Consider the following 19,666-nt stretch of genomic DNA (forward strand, 5'->3'; position numbering starts at 1 on the left):
TATATATATATATATATATATATTCGTCAACAACCTCAATATTGACATTATTTATATTTACATTTAGTCTGTCGTTTGTATTTGTCATGATTTTGGTCGTACTCATGTTCATTTTTAATCCTATCTTCTCTGATGCGTGTGCTAGTTGAGTCAGCATTGTGGCTAGTTATTCTTGGTTGGTTGTAGTAAGGACAACATCATTCATTGTGAAATTGTCATGTGTCATTGTTTGTTTATGTTTTTGTTTGATCAATTTTTGGTGATTTAATTATTAATTTAAAAGGCGCATTTTATTGTGAAAACAGCCTTAATTGGTTCCTTGTCGTGTTTCCTATCTGTACAATTGAAGTCAACTTTGTGATTACAACATTATTTCTTGTTTTTGTGCGGTTTAAAATCCTAACCTATAATGTCAGGCACATGTGATAATTGCAATAAATCATGCATTTTTAAGGAACCAAAGTCTTCCGCCGGTGTCTTTGGTTTTCCTTGTGATTATTGTAAGCTGGTATTGAGTAAAAATTGTTACAGTGTTAGTGCCACAGAAATCAGAGCAATAGTGATGCCAAGTAGAATAATACCATTAAAACCAAAATTAAGAATTTGATTGGGCTCTCAGCACGAGTAGATGTTTTGGAGAGTGAGATTGCATGCATAAAGGACACTATTAATCAGGCCATGGGCATGATACAACAAATAAAGTCTCTTACTCGTTTGAGTAAATCACAAAAAACTCTACAATCAATAAATTTAAAGTCATTCTGAAAAAATATCTTCTGAGATTTGCTTTTTACTGTGTTAGTGAATATTTTGATCATTTTAAAGCAGTATCATAGACATGAATACTACTCACTATGTTTTCCGATGTCTCATTTTGTGAATGTGCGTGTATTTTGCGAATTTCCTTATATATTTTATATATATATCAAATTGACTTGCTACAATTCAATTTTTTTTAAACGTAGTCAATAAATTTTTGAATCTTTGAATCTTTGAATCTTTTGAATCTTAGAAGTGAGTTGGACTCTTTGAATGGTTCTTTTCAGGTAAGCTTTAATGAACTTAAATCTGAAATTCGATCTGAAATATCCAGTCTGAAAGATATAAGAGTGTCACAAACAACTGAACCCATTGAACAAATCACAACAGACCAATCAGTGTTAAGTGAAATGATCGAGAGACAGAAAAGATCTAACAACATTATGATTTTAATATGCCTAAATATGGTGCGGATGACGATTTAAACAAAGCCATATTGATATTGCTGAGGCTGTACGAATTGGAAAAAAAGAACAAAAATGGATACCGTTCATACAGAATTGTCCTTCGTAACCATAAAGACTATCTGGCAATACTCAGAAACAGAAGAAATATTGACAGGTCACTAAGATTTTTATCGATTCAGATCTCACCCCACACCAGAGAACTGCATTAAACACGGTCAAGAGTGAACTTAAGGAAAGAGAGAGAAAGAGCGAACAAAACTTATTTATCAACTACTTAAATGGCACTCCTAGAATAATGTCAAAAATCTAACACAGTCTTCACCTGGACTGTGGGTTTATTTCCAAAATGTAGGAGGTCTAAGAACTAAGCTTGACATTTGTTTATGAATGTTTCCTATTCTCACTACAGTATCGTCATATTCAGTGAGACCTGGTTGACATGTAACTATGCCGATGAAGAGCTGCAGTTGTCTGACCTCAACATATATAGAACTGATCGCTCCAGTGAAACAAGTTCATTCTCAAGAGGTGGTGGAGTCTTTATTGCAGTTCATAAGCGCTTAAGCAGTAGATCTTTAAAAGTTAACCGGACAATCGAACAGATTTTGTCTTGGTGACCGAAGGTGCAAATCAGTTTATTATAGGAACAGCATATTTTCCACCGAAGTCTACATTTGACAAATATTCCATATTTTGTGAAACCTTGGAAAAAATAGCTGGAGATTGTCCATCTGCACACATCTGGCTGCTGATTTCAATTTACCAAACTGCGAATAGTTTTCAAATGATATGTGCTCTTCAACAATTCCTCTACCAGATGCCACATCTTCTGAAGTTGAAGCCCTACAGGTTGGGTCTGGTATGTGTGCATACCACAATTTGTTTCAGTCCAATACTACTGTGAATGTAACTGGTAATATTCTGGACTTGGTGTTGGTCGCTGAAGCTGATGTAACTGTGTCCAGAGCTGATGAAGCTCTTTTGAGGGAGGGTATGCATCATCCACCCCTGGAATTTGAGATAAAGATAACCAAAAGGTGCCCCAATGATAGTGGTTTGGTTAGTGACGGTTTCTATAGGGACTTCATGTCGGCTGACTAAGTATGTGAAAATAACTGATTTTTTGTCACAGTTCTGTTGGGATAATTTATTTTTAGGAAAAACACAATCAAATTGTAAATATTTTTTATGACATAGTTTACTTAGCTATAGAATTATTCATCCCTCTAAAAAGGTATTCAAAACGTAGATTCCCTCCTTGGTTCTCTTTAGAGTTAAAGAACTTGATAGTTGAGAAAAAGAAAGCTCACAAAAATATCTTTTATCTAAATCAGTTCTGGATTATCAGACTTTTCTCAGCTGAGGGCTAATTGTAAATTGTTAAAAGCTGAAAGCTACAGAAATCATATTTACTTAACAGAATTATCACTAAGAAATAATTTGAAGGTATTTTAGTCGTTTGTGAATTCACGGAGGAGAAAACCCTCATTGCCCGCTGTGTTAAGGTATGGTGGTGTTGAATCCAATCATGGACCAGATATTGTAAATCTTTTTGCAGACTATTTTTCTACAGTATATTCCACTCAAATATGTATCATACCCAGTGACTCACCTACATTTGGTCTTACTAACCTGACTGGTTAGTAAATAACTAGTATTAGTGTAATACCAAAGATATTTGAATGTTTTGTATGTGCCTATCTTAAAGCTTTACTTGAAAAACAGCTAGTAGACCAACAATTTGGATTTCGAAATAGCAGGTCAACCGAATGTAACATACTAGTGTTTGTGGACTTCCTGAGGAAGGCCTTGGAGAGGGGATGTAGGGTACATGCACTATACATCAATTTCTCCAAGGCCTTCGATCGGGTCAACCATAATATTTTAATATTTAAACTTAAACAAATGGGTGTTAATGGTCCACTTCTTGAGTGGCTGAGAACATACTTGATTGACCGAGTTCAGATGGTGCGTATCAGGGATTTTGTTTCCAGTGAGATTAAGGTTCATTCAGAAGTACCTCAGGGTTCGCATTTGGAGCCCCTGTTATTTAACATATTCATCAATGATATACACCACTGCTTCCGGCACAGTTCACCTCTTCTTTTTGCAGATGATCTAAAGTTCTACACAATTATCAACAATACAGAAGATTGTATTAATCTCCAACATGATCTTGATCGGTTGAATGAGTGGTGTATGTTGAATGCCATGGCCCTGAATGCATCCAAGTGTCATGCTATTTCTTTTGGACGATTGAAAGACCCAATAGAATATAATTATAATATACATAATATTCCTGTTGACTGGGTTACTGAAATTCGTGATTTGGGAATTAACTTAGACTGTAAACTTTTATTTGAATCACATTATACGTCAAAAATTTCCAAATATTTACAAATGCTTGGTCTTATAAAAAGATGCACTAGAGACTTTCAGAATATTGAAGCAATTAAACTACTATATTGATCTTTAGTTAGACCTCATCTAGAGTATTGTTCTTGTGTATGGTCTCCATCTTATAATATTTACATATCAAAAATCGAGACAGTCCAACACAAGTTCTTGAAATATGTAGCATATAAACTGGGTATACCTTTTGAGTTAAATCAAGTAAATTATCATCAAATTGAAACCCAACTTGGCATTTTCTCATTGCGAAACCGACGAATAATTAAAGATGCAAAGATGCTTTATGGCATAGTTAATTCAACAGTTTTGTGTCCTCAGCTAGTTGACCTTTGTCCTTGAGTAGTAGTCCTTGAGCAAGTTGGTCTCCATGTACCTCTCCGCAAAACACGATTAAACCAAACTTTCTATGTTCCTAATCACAGAACAAACTATGCTTATAACAACTTTTTATCTCGAGCACTAAGATGGGCAAATATTCACCCTGATCTAGATTTTTTTGCACCGAAAGCTGAATTCATTTCGGGCCTCAGACGTATGTTTATTTGAGTAGTTGTGGAATAGATAGTCATTATTGTGATATATTATATATGTAAATCTGTTTATGATATTTAAAGTTTATTGTATTATTATAACTAATTTATTATATTTTAATTATTAACACACATAAGTTTATTGAAATATTATATTATAAAATTGTAATCATATTGGGCAGCAGCCCGTTGAAAATAAATAAATAAACGTCATCGCAATATCTGAGGTGATTGACTAAACTCTACTAAACTAAACTAAACTCTAAACTGTGCACTTTTCGATTCACCTGGTAGATAGACGTGCAGGGCTGATGCCTGCCAGATCATGGTTTTTAGTCTTGGTGTGCTATGAATTATCACTATACAAATTTCTAGCCTTACAGGAAGACCGTTAGCAGTGCCGCGCCAGCACGTGGTGGCGCCTGTGTGCAAAACATCTAATGGCGCCCAAAAAAAAACGTAATTGTTTAAAAATCGTCTCGTTAAATAAAACAATGCGAATAAAAATGAACACTTATTCATTGCAACCACACAAAAATAACTAAAAATTCGCACACATAAAGTAAGTTAAATTAATTAAGTAAATAAAAATAAATATTTGGCGTAACAACATAAAAAAGTAAAAATATTATGGAAATAAAAGGCAGATATCAAGCACTGAATTTATTAAATCTTGTCCAAGTATACTTTCGCTCATAGGGCATCATCAGGGGGGTTTCGTCAAATTGGATGGTATCCTTGAATTTCGTAACATTTGTTTTATAAATAATGGCAGAAATTAATACTTAATTAATAGATAGCACACACTGGACAAAGGACAAACAGATTAAAATTAAATGCCGGTACGACGTTAGATACATATCGCGAAGATGAAGATACAAGGATATTTAATGTTGTTCTGAAGCTATTTTCTTGTGGCATTTTTACAATTTTAACTATTTATAATGGGAAATAAGCCACAATATTATTAAAAAAATGATTTTATTAACGTTTCGACGCCCAAATCGGGTGCAGTTGTCAAAATACAAAATACTACTAACATAAATAAAAATGTTGTTGCTTAGTAAAAAAATTCTTCTAATAATTTATTTAATCTGACTCATTTATATCGGCAATTCAGATACATATGATACGTTTTAAAGTAAAAGACTTTAAAATGATATTGTCAATATTTATGAGTTGCGTTCCTGGGACGACTTTACTGAAAGATAGTTCATTCGATTACATGAAATCAACCCCAACTCAAGAATATCCGTCACAAAAAAAATCATAGCATGTGATCTGTCTTTAAATTTTTTTTGTGACGGATATTCTTGAGTTGGGGTTGATTTCATGTAATCGAATGAACTATCTTTCAGTAAAGTCGTCCCAGGAACGCAACTCATAAATATTGGCAATATCATTTTAAAGTCTTCTACTTTAAAACGTATCATATGTATCTGAATTGCCGATGTCAGATTAAATAAATTATTAGAAGAATTTTTTTACTAAGCAACAACATTTTTATTTATGTTAGTAGTATTTTGTATTTTGACAACAGCACCCGATTTGGGCGTCGAAACGTTAATAAAATCATTTTTTAATAATATTGTGGCTTATTTCCCATTATAAATAGTTAAAATACAAGGATATCTTCCTAATGTTGTTCTGAAGCTATTTCCTTGTGGCATTTTTATAATCAACTATTTATAATGGGAAATAAGCCACAATTTACCAAACAAAAAACTTTTTTGGTAAATTGTGGCTTATTTCCCATTATAAATAGTTGATATCTTCCTAATTTGACAGGACGCCCCTTATGATGCTCTAGGAGTGAAAGTATACTTGGGCAAGATTTAATAAACTCATTGCTCGATATGTGCCTTTTATTTCCATAAAATAATTCATATATTCGAGCATTCAACCATTTTCTATTCAACATGAAATAGATATTCTATAAAAAATTCACTTTTCGCGCCTTGAGTTCGAAAAATCTTTATATTATAGGTAATATGGTGAATATCAATTTCACCTAATACTGACGACTCTATAGAGACTATAGATAAATTTGTCAACGTTACCAACTCTTAACTGATGGTCAATCTAAATATTTTTTTAAGTTTCAGCTCTATAGCTCTAAGAGCTATTGATAAATTTGGGCAAACTGCAGTATAAAAATATAAATTTTAAAATTTTGCTAACGTCATTATTTAATTCTTTTAACTGAAGCTGTATAATTTCTTCGAACAAATCGTCTCCCTCTATATCTACATACATGATCAAATCTAAATTTGTTACAAATTTGTACACAACAAATTTTAATCGTGAGTTTTCTGTACTGTCGTTCAATTATAATAAAATTTTATATTTTGGAAATTTTTATTTTATTTACTGAAATTAATGCTTAGTCAAGAACACAATAAAAGAAATTAACTTTGTATGACATTTTAGGATCCAAAATGGTTCGTCTTTTATCTTTATGTTCCTAATCGAACTGTCTGCTTTTATTCCGACGCCGTAACTGTGTGGCTGGTTGAAAACTGGGCTCCACATCCAGTTTTTCTTCAGTTTCATTTGCTGTAGTAATAATATCATTAAATTTGCTGTCTGTCCGAAATTCGAGCAAGAATTGTTTTAACTCTTGTAAAGCATTTAAGGCCACCTGCATATTTATCGTTTTTGTTGTAAAATTTTGCTAACGAAATTAAAACTTTCATCAGAACTTCTTACCATAATATGTGGATTGAGCATATGAATGTAAATGTTAATATATTTGATCTGCTAAACATTTTTTGACTGCATGTCTTTACAGGATTTTTCTTGTTTATGCAGATTGTAAATCAATACTTAATATGCCTACTTTTGAAACGAAGATATACATGGTGGCAAGGACGGTAAATGGGTAAGTGTTGTTTTGACCCGCGTAAAATTTTTGTAACAACTCTAGCAGCGCCCCTAAATTGCTGGCGCCTGCGTGCGCCGCACACATTGCACACGTGGCCCTGACCGTTAGTCGGAGGGTTCACTAGCTCTTAGGCTATAATCTATGTCTACACAAGGCAGAAATACCTCACGATTGGAATGAGAGTATTACAATACTGCTATACAAAAAAGGAGACAAAAAGACTTAAAAAACTACAGACCTATCTCACTACTCTCACAAATGTACAAACTCTTTATTAGAATTATAACCAATAGACTAACAAATAAAATGGACAGTTATCAGCCAGTTGAACAAGCAGGTTTCAGAAATGGGTTTAGTACCATAGATCATTTCCTCACTATGAAAATATTAATAGAGAAGGCAAACGAATACAACCTAGATTTATGTTAAGCCTTTGTAGACTATGAAAAAGCGTTCGATAGTGTCGAGATATGGGCGATAGAAAAAGCTCTAAATAACAGCAGAATAGACTCCAGGTGCAGGCAACTCTTACATAACATCTGTAAAACAGCAACTATGACAGTCGAATGGAAAAATAAAACAAACAAAACTAATCGCATAGAAATACGTAAAGGCGTAAGACAAGGTGATGTAATATCCCCAAAAATCTTCACCTTAGCTCTGGAAGACGTCTTTAAAGAGCTGGAATGGGAAGACATGGGTATCAACATAAACGGGAAGAATGGTAGTTACGGCCCTGGTGTTGTCCATACATAACCATATCTTTATTTTCTCCTCCATTATCCACTGTTCCCCCTTTGTCAAGGGGTGGTTCATCGTCCATTTTTACACCTTATTCACCAGACTATTTATTTATTTATTAAACGTAAATATTATTGATTTTATGTTTTATAAAGTTTTAAAGTAATTTTACCAAAATATCCACATTTATCCGTAAATACGTATTAATCGATAATTAGATTCTAATGTGAATTTGATAACGGTAGGTAATTATTCTTTAGCGAAAGAAATATTTTAAACACATCCGCTCTTCACAGAAGTTTAAATAGTACGGTTGAAAGAAGTTAGAATTTTTAAATGTCAAAGTTCTAAAAATTGTAGAATAGAAATGAATTCCAGTGACGAAGAGTTACAGTTTTTTTATTTGTTTATGGTAGATAAAATATTGTATGAAACTGTGCGTGCAGTACTTTTTGCGAACTTACGCGATGTATGGCACTCGCTCCGCTGTCGCTCGTGCTCTAAACATCGCGTGCGTTCGCAAAAAGCATACTTCACGAACTGTTTCATAAATAACTTTTAAGTGTGCATACTGGGTAAAAACCTTGCAAGTGCGAAAGCTCTTCATTAAAGTGTGAGATTCTTCATTCTCTATGCTGACACTTTTAATATAACCTGTTCGCCAAACGTTTCTTACATAGCTGTTAGCGAACGGCTCCACGGGAGACAAGTTTACGCCAGCAGTAGCCGTAAAACGAATTTAAGGTTCCGCGGAACGGAATAGGAATACTCGAACTAAACCGACTGCAGGGCTTGTGCTTGTAGTCGGTTCAGTTCGGCTATTCCTATTTCGTTCCGCGGAACCTTAAGTTCGTTTTACGGCTACTGCTGGGATAAACTTATCGCTCGTGGAGCCGTTCGGTTAGTTTTGCTGTGATAGATCCCGAAATTAATTAGATAACTAGGTCTCTCACAGACCTTCTTTTCACTGGTTTCATTGGCATATACCTACTGTTTCAAAGCAGTTGCGCTTTTAACATACTTTCATCGATTCTCAAATAACAATAGTGGTATCATCTGCTTATTCAATAATTCGATTAGGAGTAGTGCAAAGTTGGTTGATATTATTGGTAAAGACAATAAAGAAGAGGGAACCAAGTACCGAACCTTTTGGTACTTAATTCCAAAGAAGACTTCATTGGGTATAGTGTACTATCAAATATTATTGTTTGCAAATTATTTGACAAATATGATCTTACGTGGTATACGACGAAATCCCAAGCCATCCATCTTTATCAGAAGCAGCCTGTGTTCCACCATGTCGAAAGCACAACTGAGATCAAACAAGACCCAAAGTCTTACATTGAATAACTCAATAATGAATCTGTAAATTTTGAACACACTGTATAAGGATACTTAATAATAAAATACAGTTAACAAATAATGTCAAACTATTTAGACATGAGAGAAAATTTGGTAGTTGAGAAAGCTTTTTTAAAACTTTACATTTTAAGAAGAGTTGACATAACTCAGAACACTCTTAACTTAGATATAGGGCACTCATGAAACTATACCTTATTTTTTGCGGACAATTAGAAAATTCAATAAAATACAGGGTGTCTCATAAGAAAACACATAAATTAATACGCCGCAATTTATTGGTGTATTTCAGAATAATTTATATGTTTTATCGTAATGTTACACAGTCGGTAATAAACGGATGTTTTGCAATATTTCAAGACATGAGAGGTAAATTTGGGCTATAATTTTACTTTATTTATTATATCCCTTTGTTCCTGCACAACTTTTTCTGTTTCAGTAAAATGTTTATAGTTGGTTTGTATTTCAGGTTGTCTTCAGGAGGAGAATAGAATTAAAATCATGGAAACGTTGCATTCATCTCACAAAGAAAACTATACGAGTCAAAACGCAGAAGGAAAAATAATAAATATAAATAGTACGAAGGTCAGGACTGGACAAAGAACCTACAATTGTGAAATTTGTTTAATGCAGTTCTCTCAAAAAAGTAATTTGAATACACATTTGATAACACACACTGACGAAAAACCTCACAAGTGTGAAATTTGTTTTAAGCAGTTTATTCTTGCAAGTTCTTTGAAAAGACATTCGAGAGTGCACACTGGAGAAACGCCTTATAAGTGTGGAATTTGTTTTAATCAGTTCAAATATAAAATTTCTTTGGACGAGCATATGAAAGTTCACACAGGAGAAGCACCTTACAAGTGTGAAATTTGTTTTAAACAGTTTAGTCGAGCATTTTCTTTGAAAATACATTTGAGAGTGCACACTGGAGAAAAGACTTATAAGTGTGATATTTGTTTTAAACAGTTTAGTCAAGCAGGTTCTTTGAAAACACATTTGAGAGTGCACACTGGAGAAACTCCTTATAAGTGTGAAATTTGTTTTAAGCAGTTCAGACATAAAAATTCTTTGGATGAGCATATGAGAGTTCACACTGGAGAAACACCTTACAAGTGTAAAATTTGTTTTAAACAGTTTAGTCAAGCAGGTTCTTTGAAAACACATTTGAGAGTGCACAGTGGAGAAACTCCTTACGAGTGTGAAATTTGTTTTAAGCAATTCAGCCGTAAAAATTCTTTGGATGTGCATACAAAAGTTCATACTGGAGAAGCACCTCATAAGTGTGGAATTTGTTTTAAACAGTTTGTTCAAGCAGGTAATTTGAAAACACATTTAAGATTGCACACTGGGGAAAAACCTTATAAGTGTGAAATATGTTTTAAGAATTTTAATACAATAAGTGATTTGAAAAAACATTTGAGAGTGCACACTGGAGAAAAACCTCACAATTGTGAAATTTGTTTTAAAAAATTCACTACAACATGTGATTTGAAAAGCCATTTGACAGTGCACACTGGAGAAAAACCTCACAAGTGTGAAATTTGTTTTAAGCAATTTAGTCGAGCAAGTAATTTGAAAACACATTTGATGACACACACTGGGAAAAAACCTCACAATTGTGAAATTTGTTTTAAGCTGTTTTGTCGAAAAAGTCAATTGAAAACACATTTGATGATCCACACTGGAGAAAAACCTCACAAGTGTGAAATTTGTTTTAAGAATTTTACTACAACAAAAGTTTTGAAAGTACATTTGAGAGTGCACACTGGGGAAAAACCTTATAAGTGTGAAATTTGCTTTAAACAGTTCAGACATAAAATTTCTTTGGATAAGCATATGAGAGTTCACACTGGACAAACACCTTACAAGTGTAAAATTTGTTTTAAACAGTTTAGTCAATCAGGTAATTTGAAAACACATTTGAGAGTGCACACTGGAGAAACTCCTTACAAGTGTTAAATTTCTTTTAGGCAGTTCAGACATAATTCTTTGTATGTGCATACGAAAGTTAACACTGGAGAAGCACCTTATAAGCGTCGAATTTATTTTAAACAGTTTATTCAAGCAGGTAATTTGAAAACACATTTGAGAGTGCACACTGGAGAAAAGCCTTATAAGTGTAAAATATGTTTTAAGAATTTTACTACAATAAGTGATTTGAAAAAACATTTGAGAGTGCATACTGGAGAAAAACCTCACAAGTGTGAAATTTGTTTTAAAAAATTTACTACAACAAGTGATTTGAAAAGCCATTTGACAGTGCACACTGGAGAAAAACCTCACAAGTGTGAAATTTGTTTTAAGCAATTTAGTGGAGCAAGTAATTTGAAAACACATTTGATGACACACACTGGGAAAAAACCTCACAAGTGTGAAATTTGTTTTAAGCTGTTTTGTCGAAAAAGTCAATTGGAAACACTTGATGATCCACACTGAAGAAAAACCTCACAAGTGTGAAATTTGTTTTAGGAATTTTACTACAACAAAAGTTTTGAAAATACATTTGAGAGTGCACACTGGGGAAAAACCTTATAAGTGTGAAATTTGCTTTAAACGGTTCAGACATAAAATTTCTTTGGATTAGCATATGAGAGTTCACACTGGAGAAACACCTTATAAGTGTAAAATTTGTTTTAAACAGGTTAGTCAAGCAGGTTCTTTGAAAACACATTTGAGAGTGCACACTGGGGAAAAACCTTATAAGTGTGAAATTTGTTCTGCGCATTTTACTACAAGTAATTTGAAAACACATTTGAGAGTGCACACGACTGAAAACATTTAGAAGTGTGAAATATGTTTCTAAGAATTTTACTACATTTGTACTGTACATTTTTATTTGAAAAAACATTTGATATTGCACACTGGATAAAAATCTTACAAGTGTGAAATTTGTTTTAAACAGTTTAGTGAAGCAGGTTCTTTGAAAACACATTTGAGAGTCCACACTGGGGAAAACCTTATAAGTCTGAAATTTGTTCTGCGCATTTTACTACAAGTAATTTGAAAACACATTTGAGAGTGCACACGACTGAAAACCTTTAGAAGTGTGAAATATGTTTCTAAGAATTTTACTACATTTGTACTGTACATTTTGATTTAAAAAAACATTTGATATTGCACACTGGATAAAAATCTTACAAGTGTGAAATTTGTTTTAAACAGTTTAGTCAAACAGGTTCTTTGAAAACACATTTGAGAGTGCACATTGGGGAAAAACCTTATAAGTGTGAAATTGGTTCTGCGCATTTTACTACAAGTAATTTGAAAACACATTTGAGAGTGCACACGACTGAAAACCTTTAGAAGTGTGAAATATGTTTTAAAGAATTTTACTACAATAAGTGATTCGAAAAAACATTTGAGAGTGCACACTGGAGGAAAACCTCACAAGTGTAAAATTTGTTTTAAAAGATTTACTACAACAAGTGATTTGAAAAGCCATTTGACAGTGCACACTGGAGAAAAACCTCACAAGTGTGAATTTGTTTTAAGCAATTTAGTCGAGCAAGTAATTTGAAAACACATTTGATGACACACACTGGGAAAAAACCTCACAAGTGTGAAATTTGTTTTAAGCTGTTTTATCAAAAAAGTCAATTGAAAACACATTTGATGATCCACACTGAAGAAAAACCTCACAAGTGTGAAATTTGTTTTAATAATTTTACTACAACAAAAGTTTTGAAAATACATTTGAGAGTGCACACTGGGGAAAAACCTTATAAGTGTGAAATTTGCTTTAAACAGTTCAGACATAAAATTTCTTTGGATGCGCATATGAGAGTTCACACTGGAGAAACACCTTACAAGTGTAGAATTTGTTTTAAACAGTTTAGTCAAGCAGGTTCTTTGAAAACACATTTGAGAGTGCACACTGGGGAAAACCTTATAAGTGTGAAATTTGTTTTGCGCATTTTACTACAATTTGAAAGCACATTTGAGAGTGCACACGAGGGAAAACTACAGACGAATCAGAATGTACACGAGAGTGTACATTTTGATTTGAAAAAACATTTGATATTGCACACTGGATAAAAATCTTACAAGTGTGAAATTTATTTCAAAGAGTTTAGTCAAGCAAGTAATTTGAAAACACATTTGAGTACAAGAAGATTGGACGAACGAATTATAGCTCAGCTCAACAGGCCTCACGGGCCCAAGGCTCACAGGTTTTCTTTCAGTTATTTCTGTCTTGTGCTAGGTTTTTCCGTTATTGTACCCTCAGCGACTTCAGATATTCTTTTGCCGACTCCAACCATCTTCTTCGGGGGAGTCCTGTTGTTCTTTTTGTACCAGCCTCCGTGTTTATTAATTCATTTGGAACTCGTCCTTCTTTCATTCTTGCTATATGCCCGAGCCATCTTAATCTTCGAATTTTGGCTTGTTATTTTTGGTTGTCCATATATTTGCATTATTTCTTCATTCGTTCTTCTTTGCCAGATATTCCCCTCTTTTAGACCTCCGTATATCCTTCTGAGAATCGTTCGTTCCCATCTATCTAATTTTACTTCCATGTCTTTATTTAGTGTCCAGGTCTCGCTAGCATAGAATACTGTAGCTCGGATAACTGTTGTATATATTCGTTTTTTTGCTGTTCTGGATATGATTTTCGACATCAGTATCTTAGTTAGACTCCCAGCACTCTTTCTACCTTTCGCCATTCTTTTTGCGATTTCTCGGTTCTCTTCGTTCCTATTTGTTAGTGTTACTCTTAAGTAATCGAATTGGCCGACAATTTCGAAGTTATATTCTTTACTTGGGCTTTGTATCTTAAAGGACTGTCCCAGATGATTTTAATTTCGTTTCATCATCACATATTTCTTTTTTTTTTTGTTTATTTATGAACCATATTCCTTGGCTGTTCTCTCTAGTCTATTAAAGATTTCTCTTAATTCTGCAGGTCTCCTTGGTATTAAGGTAATATCATCTGCGTATGCTACACATTGATGCCGGTGATGATATATTGCGCCTCTAGTATAAGTCTTCTCTAAAATAAATTGAAGAAATATGTTGATAATGGGTCACCTTGTCGCAAGCCTCAAGCCTCTATTGATGATAAAGCTATCCGAAACCTGTCCTTCTATCATAACTTTACTTTTAGTGTCACTGAGAATGCATTTAATCAGTATTGCTATTTTTGGTGGAAATTCAAAATATTTTAGCGTTTCAGAGTACTTTACTTCTTTTTATGGTATCGTATGCCTACCTAAAATCAATAACCATATTTAATGCTAGGTTGAATTCATATGAGGTAGATAAAATTTGTTTTATTAACATGTAAACGAATACGATGTATGGACAAACGAATTACAGTTCAATAACCCCGCATATCAGCGATAATGCTGTCAAGTACCCTAGCCATTCAGCAGTTTAACACAGTACACGCAATCCACTAATTTTGTATAGATATAAATATGTAAAATTCACATTTTCAAACAATTGTAATTTTGCTAAAATAAAGTGCTGTTAGTTTGTTCGTTGTAACTTTTAACAGGACCTTGTTAAAAAGTACCTTCCGGTGTGACAACCTTTACACTAATTGCACACACATACACACACACACACACACACACACACACACACACACACACACACACACACACACACACACACACACACACACACACACACACACACACACACACACACACACACACACACACACACACACACACACACACACACACACACACACACACACACACACACACACACACACACACACACACACACACACACACACACACACACACACACACACACACACACACACACACACACACACACACACACACACACACACACACACACACACACACACACACACACACACACACACACACACACACACACACACACACACACACACACACACACACACACACACACACACACACACACACACACACACACACACACACACACACACACACACACACACACACACACACACACACACACACACACACACACACACACACACACACACACACACACACACACACACACACACACACACACACACACACACACACACACACACACACACACACACACACACACACACACACACACACACACACACACACACACACACACACACACACACACACACACACACAGACACACAGACACACAGACACACAGACACACAGACACACAGACACACAGACACACAGACACACAGACACACAGACACACAGACACACAGACACACAGACACACAGACACACAGACACACAGACACACAGACACACAGACACACAGACACACAGACACACAGACACACAGACACACAGACACACAGACACACAGACACACAGACACACAGACACACAGACACACAGACACACAGACACACAGACACACAGACACACAGACACACAGACACACAGACACACAGACACACAGACACACAGACACACAGACACACAGACACACAGACACACAGACACACAGACACACAGACACACAGACACACAGACACACAGACACACAGACACACAGACACACAGACACACAGACACACAGACACACAGACACACAGACACACAGACACACAGACACACAGACACACAGACACACAGACACACAGACACACAGACACACAGACACACAGACACACAGACACACAGACACACAGACACACAGACACACAGACACACAGACACACAGACACACAGACACACAGACACACAGACACACAGACACACAGACACACAGACACACAGACACACAGACACACAGACACACAGACACACAGACACACAGACACACAGACACACAGACACACAGACACACAGACACACAGACACACAGACACACAGACACACAGACACACAGACACACAGACACACAGACACACAGACACACAGACACACAGACACACAGACACACAGACACACAGACACACAGACACACAGACACACAGACACACAGACACACAGACACACAGACACACAGACACACAGACACACAGACACACAGACACACAGACACACAGACACACAGACACACAGACACACAGACACACAGACACACAGACACACAGACACACAGACACACAGACACACAGACACACAGACACACAGACACACAGACACACAGACACACAGACACACAGACACACAGACACACAGACACACAGACACACAGACACACAGACACACAGACACACAGACACACAGACACACAGACACACAGACACACAGACACACAGACACACAGACACACAGACACACAGACACACAGACACACAGACACACAGACACACAGACACACAGACACACAGACACACAGACACACAGACACACAGACACACAGACACACAGACACACAGACACACAGACACACAGACACACAGACACACAGACACACAGACACACAGACACACAGACACACAGACACACAGACACACAGACACACAGACACACAGACACACAGACACACACACACACACACACACACACACACACACACACACACACACACACACACACACACACACACACACACACACACACACACACACACACACACACACACACACACACACACACACACACACACACACACACACACACACACACACACACACACACACACACACACACACACACACACACACACACACACACACACACACACACACACCACACCGATTTTGGACGGCCGCCAGTATAAAATCAGCCGATATTTTACTGGTAGCAGATGCTTGCAAACTCACTGGATTTTTATCGATCAAACAATTAGTTGCTTTGTTGTCATGACACGAGCACGAGGTTATTGAATAATAATAAGTCCTAAACGAGATGTTGCTATGTGTTTATTATATCGCCGCATTAAGTGCCGTAGGATTAAACACAAGTGGTTGATTCATCCTATCAATCAAAGCAGAGAACACACAGGGACATTCTACGCTCTTTTTGAAGAACTAAAACTTCTACATGCATCCCTAATAAGATACCTGTTCTTAAATGTATAAAGGTCTTGGTCTCAACTAACGAAATAAGGACATCATTATCAAGAAAATCATCCATTGAAGCAAGTAATTTGAAAACACATTTTTTGAGAGTGCACACTGGGTAAAATCCTTGCAAGTGTGAAAGCTCTTCATTGAAGTGTAAGATTCTTCATTCTCTATGCTGACACTTTTAATATAACCTGTTCGCCAAACGTTTCTTACACAGCTGTGTTAGTTTTGCCATGGTAGATCCCGAAATTAATTAGATAACCAGGTCTCCCACACACCTTCTTTTCACTGGCTTCATTGGCATATAACTACTATTTCAAAGCAGTTGCGCTTTTAACATACTTTCGTCGATTCTCAAATGACAATAGTGGTATCATCTGCTTATTCAATAATTTGATTTAGGAGTAGTGCAAAGTTGGTTGATATTGGTAAAGACAATAAAGAAGAGAGAACCAAGTACCGAACCTTTTGGTACTTACTCCCACAGAAGACTTCATTGGGTATAGTGTACTATCAAATATTGTTTGCAAATTATTTGACAAATATGATCGTACGTGGTATACCACGAAATCCCATGCCATCCATCTTCATCAGAAGCAGCCTGTGTTCCACCATGTCGAAAGCACAATTGAGATCAAACAAGACCCAAAGTCTTACATTGAATAACCCAATAATGAATCTGTAAATTTTGAACACCCTGTAAAAGAATACCTAATAATAAAATACAGTTAACAAATAATGTCAAACTATTTAGATTTGAGAGAAAATTTGGTAGTTGAGAAAACTTTTTTTAAAACTTTACATTTTAAGAAGAGTTGACATAACTCAGAACACTCTAAACTAAAGGCTGTATGACACTATGCATTTTCTTGTATTATTTCTAATATCATTTCTGATATGTCAAAAAAATGTATAGTGTCATAAACAGATACAAGAAACGATATCAGAAACGATACAAGAATTTGTGTCAGGCACAGATTCTTGTACAATAACTGCGCCAATTTCTGCGCAAAGAGCAAAAACGTAAAACCTGCTGGTAAAACTTCTAAATGTCATAATGGCGGCTGAAAATGAGATCATATGATTTATGTCTTGATGAATTTATTTGTGTTTTGTAGGTATTATTTATAAATATTTTATTGATACTTAATATACCGTTTGGTATTGACTACTGTTCTACTAATAACCATATATTTAGAATAACTTTGGGTTTCATATTGCATAATTTTTTAATAGAGGAAAATACAATAGTTCCAATTTGGATCAAACTGAAGATAATTATAATGCAAATATTTTAGCACAAATATCAAAACAAAATAAAAAACACAAATAATCAACAGTCAACGTAAAAATTCTAGTTATTATAACATTAAAATATTTGTTTTTAAAAGTTTATAAATTTTATAAAATCCTTAAAATCAGCTGTAGACGCAGTACTACCATACCAATGTAACGTGACAGGGTGACAAACAAAATTTCGACCAATCACGTGCCGAATTTCATACAGTTTTCGATACAAGAACTTGCATAGTGTCATACAGGGCACAAATGTACGTACAAGAAATGATACAAGAAAATGTATACAAGAAACGATATCAGAAACGATATTAGAAATGATACAAGAAAATGCATAGTGTCATACAGCCTTTAGATATAGGGCACTCTTATGAAACTATACCTTATTTTTTTGCCGACAATTAGAAAATTCAATAAAATACAGGGTGTCCCATAAGAAAACACATAAATTAATAAGCCGCAATTTATTGGGACACCCTATGTATTTCAGAATAATTTAAATGTTTTGTTGATATGTTACACAGTCGGTAAAAGATGTAAAAGATCGTCATCATCATCTTGGTGCTACAGCCCTTGGAGGGCTTCGACCTTCTCAAGCTCTCTACGCCATTCTGTTCTGTCCCTTGCTTGCATTTTCCAGTTGCCGACTCCGATCTTCTCGGCATCTTGCGTTACCCCGTACATCCACCTCAGCTTTTGTCTACCCTGTCTTCTCATTCCCACGGGTTAAGAATCTTTTTTATCATGTTCGATTCAGGGCCCGGGCTACATGTCCTGCCCACTGCAGGCGGTTTCGCTTAATTATAATGATAATATCTTTTCCACCAAACGTATGCTTGTAGATATTCTGCAGTTCAAAGTTATATCTACGCTTCCATATTCCGTTCTCACAGACCGCTCCGAATATCTTGCGTAGCACCTTTCTTTCAAAAATCGGCGGAGCGGATTCATCTGTTTTAGTTAGCGTCCATGCCTCTGATCGATATGTGAGAACGGGGACTATCAATGTTCTATACAGCCTTATACGAGTTTTTTGAGACACGCTTGTTAGCTAAGTACCTACTTTGATAGACCATGATAAATATAATACCTGTTTGCAATTTATTATTATTCGCCTTTTTATTTCCCCTGATGTGTTATTATTGGGGTTAAACGATGTCCCTAGATAGTAGATATATGGACTCTTTGACCGCTTCGAAGTTTTGGTAATTGATGATTAGTTCTGCGTCAACATTTCCAGCTC

The 19,666-nt window shown here is 35.5% G+C and overlaps 1 protein-coding gene across 1 annotated transcript in view; it reads left to right on the forward strand.

Annotated features, from left to right (window-relative positions):
• The window catches only part of LOC114332682 (zinc finger protein 226-like), a 56,131-nt gene extending 41,500 nt beyond the window's left edge, over positions 1 to 14,631 (forward strand). The window contains exon 2 of the mRNA XM_050646553.1: positions 9,622 to 14,631. Coding sequence (XP_050502510.1) covers positions 9,622 to 11,114 — 1,493 coding nt within the window. The 3' untranslated portion in view covers positions 11,115 to 14,631. The remainder of the gene's footprint in view (positions 1 to 9,621) is intronic.
• Positions 14,632 to 19,666: the final 5,035 nt, after the last annotated feature.

The sequence above is a fragment of the Diabrotica virgifera genome, chromosome 1 (assembly GCF_917563875.1).
Source record: "Diabrotica virgifera virgifera chromosome 1, PGI_DIABVI_V3a".
Lineage (NCBI taxonomy): Eukaryota > Metazoa > Arthropoda > Insecta > Coleoptera > Chrysomelidae > Diabrotica > Diabrotica virgifera.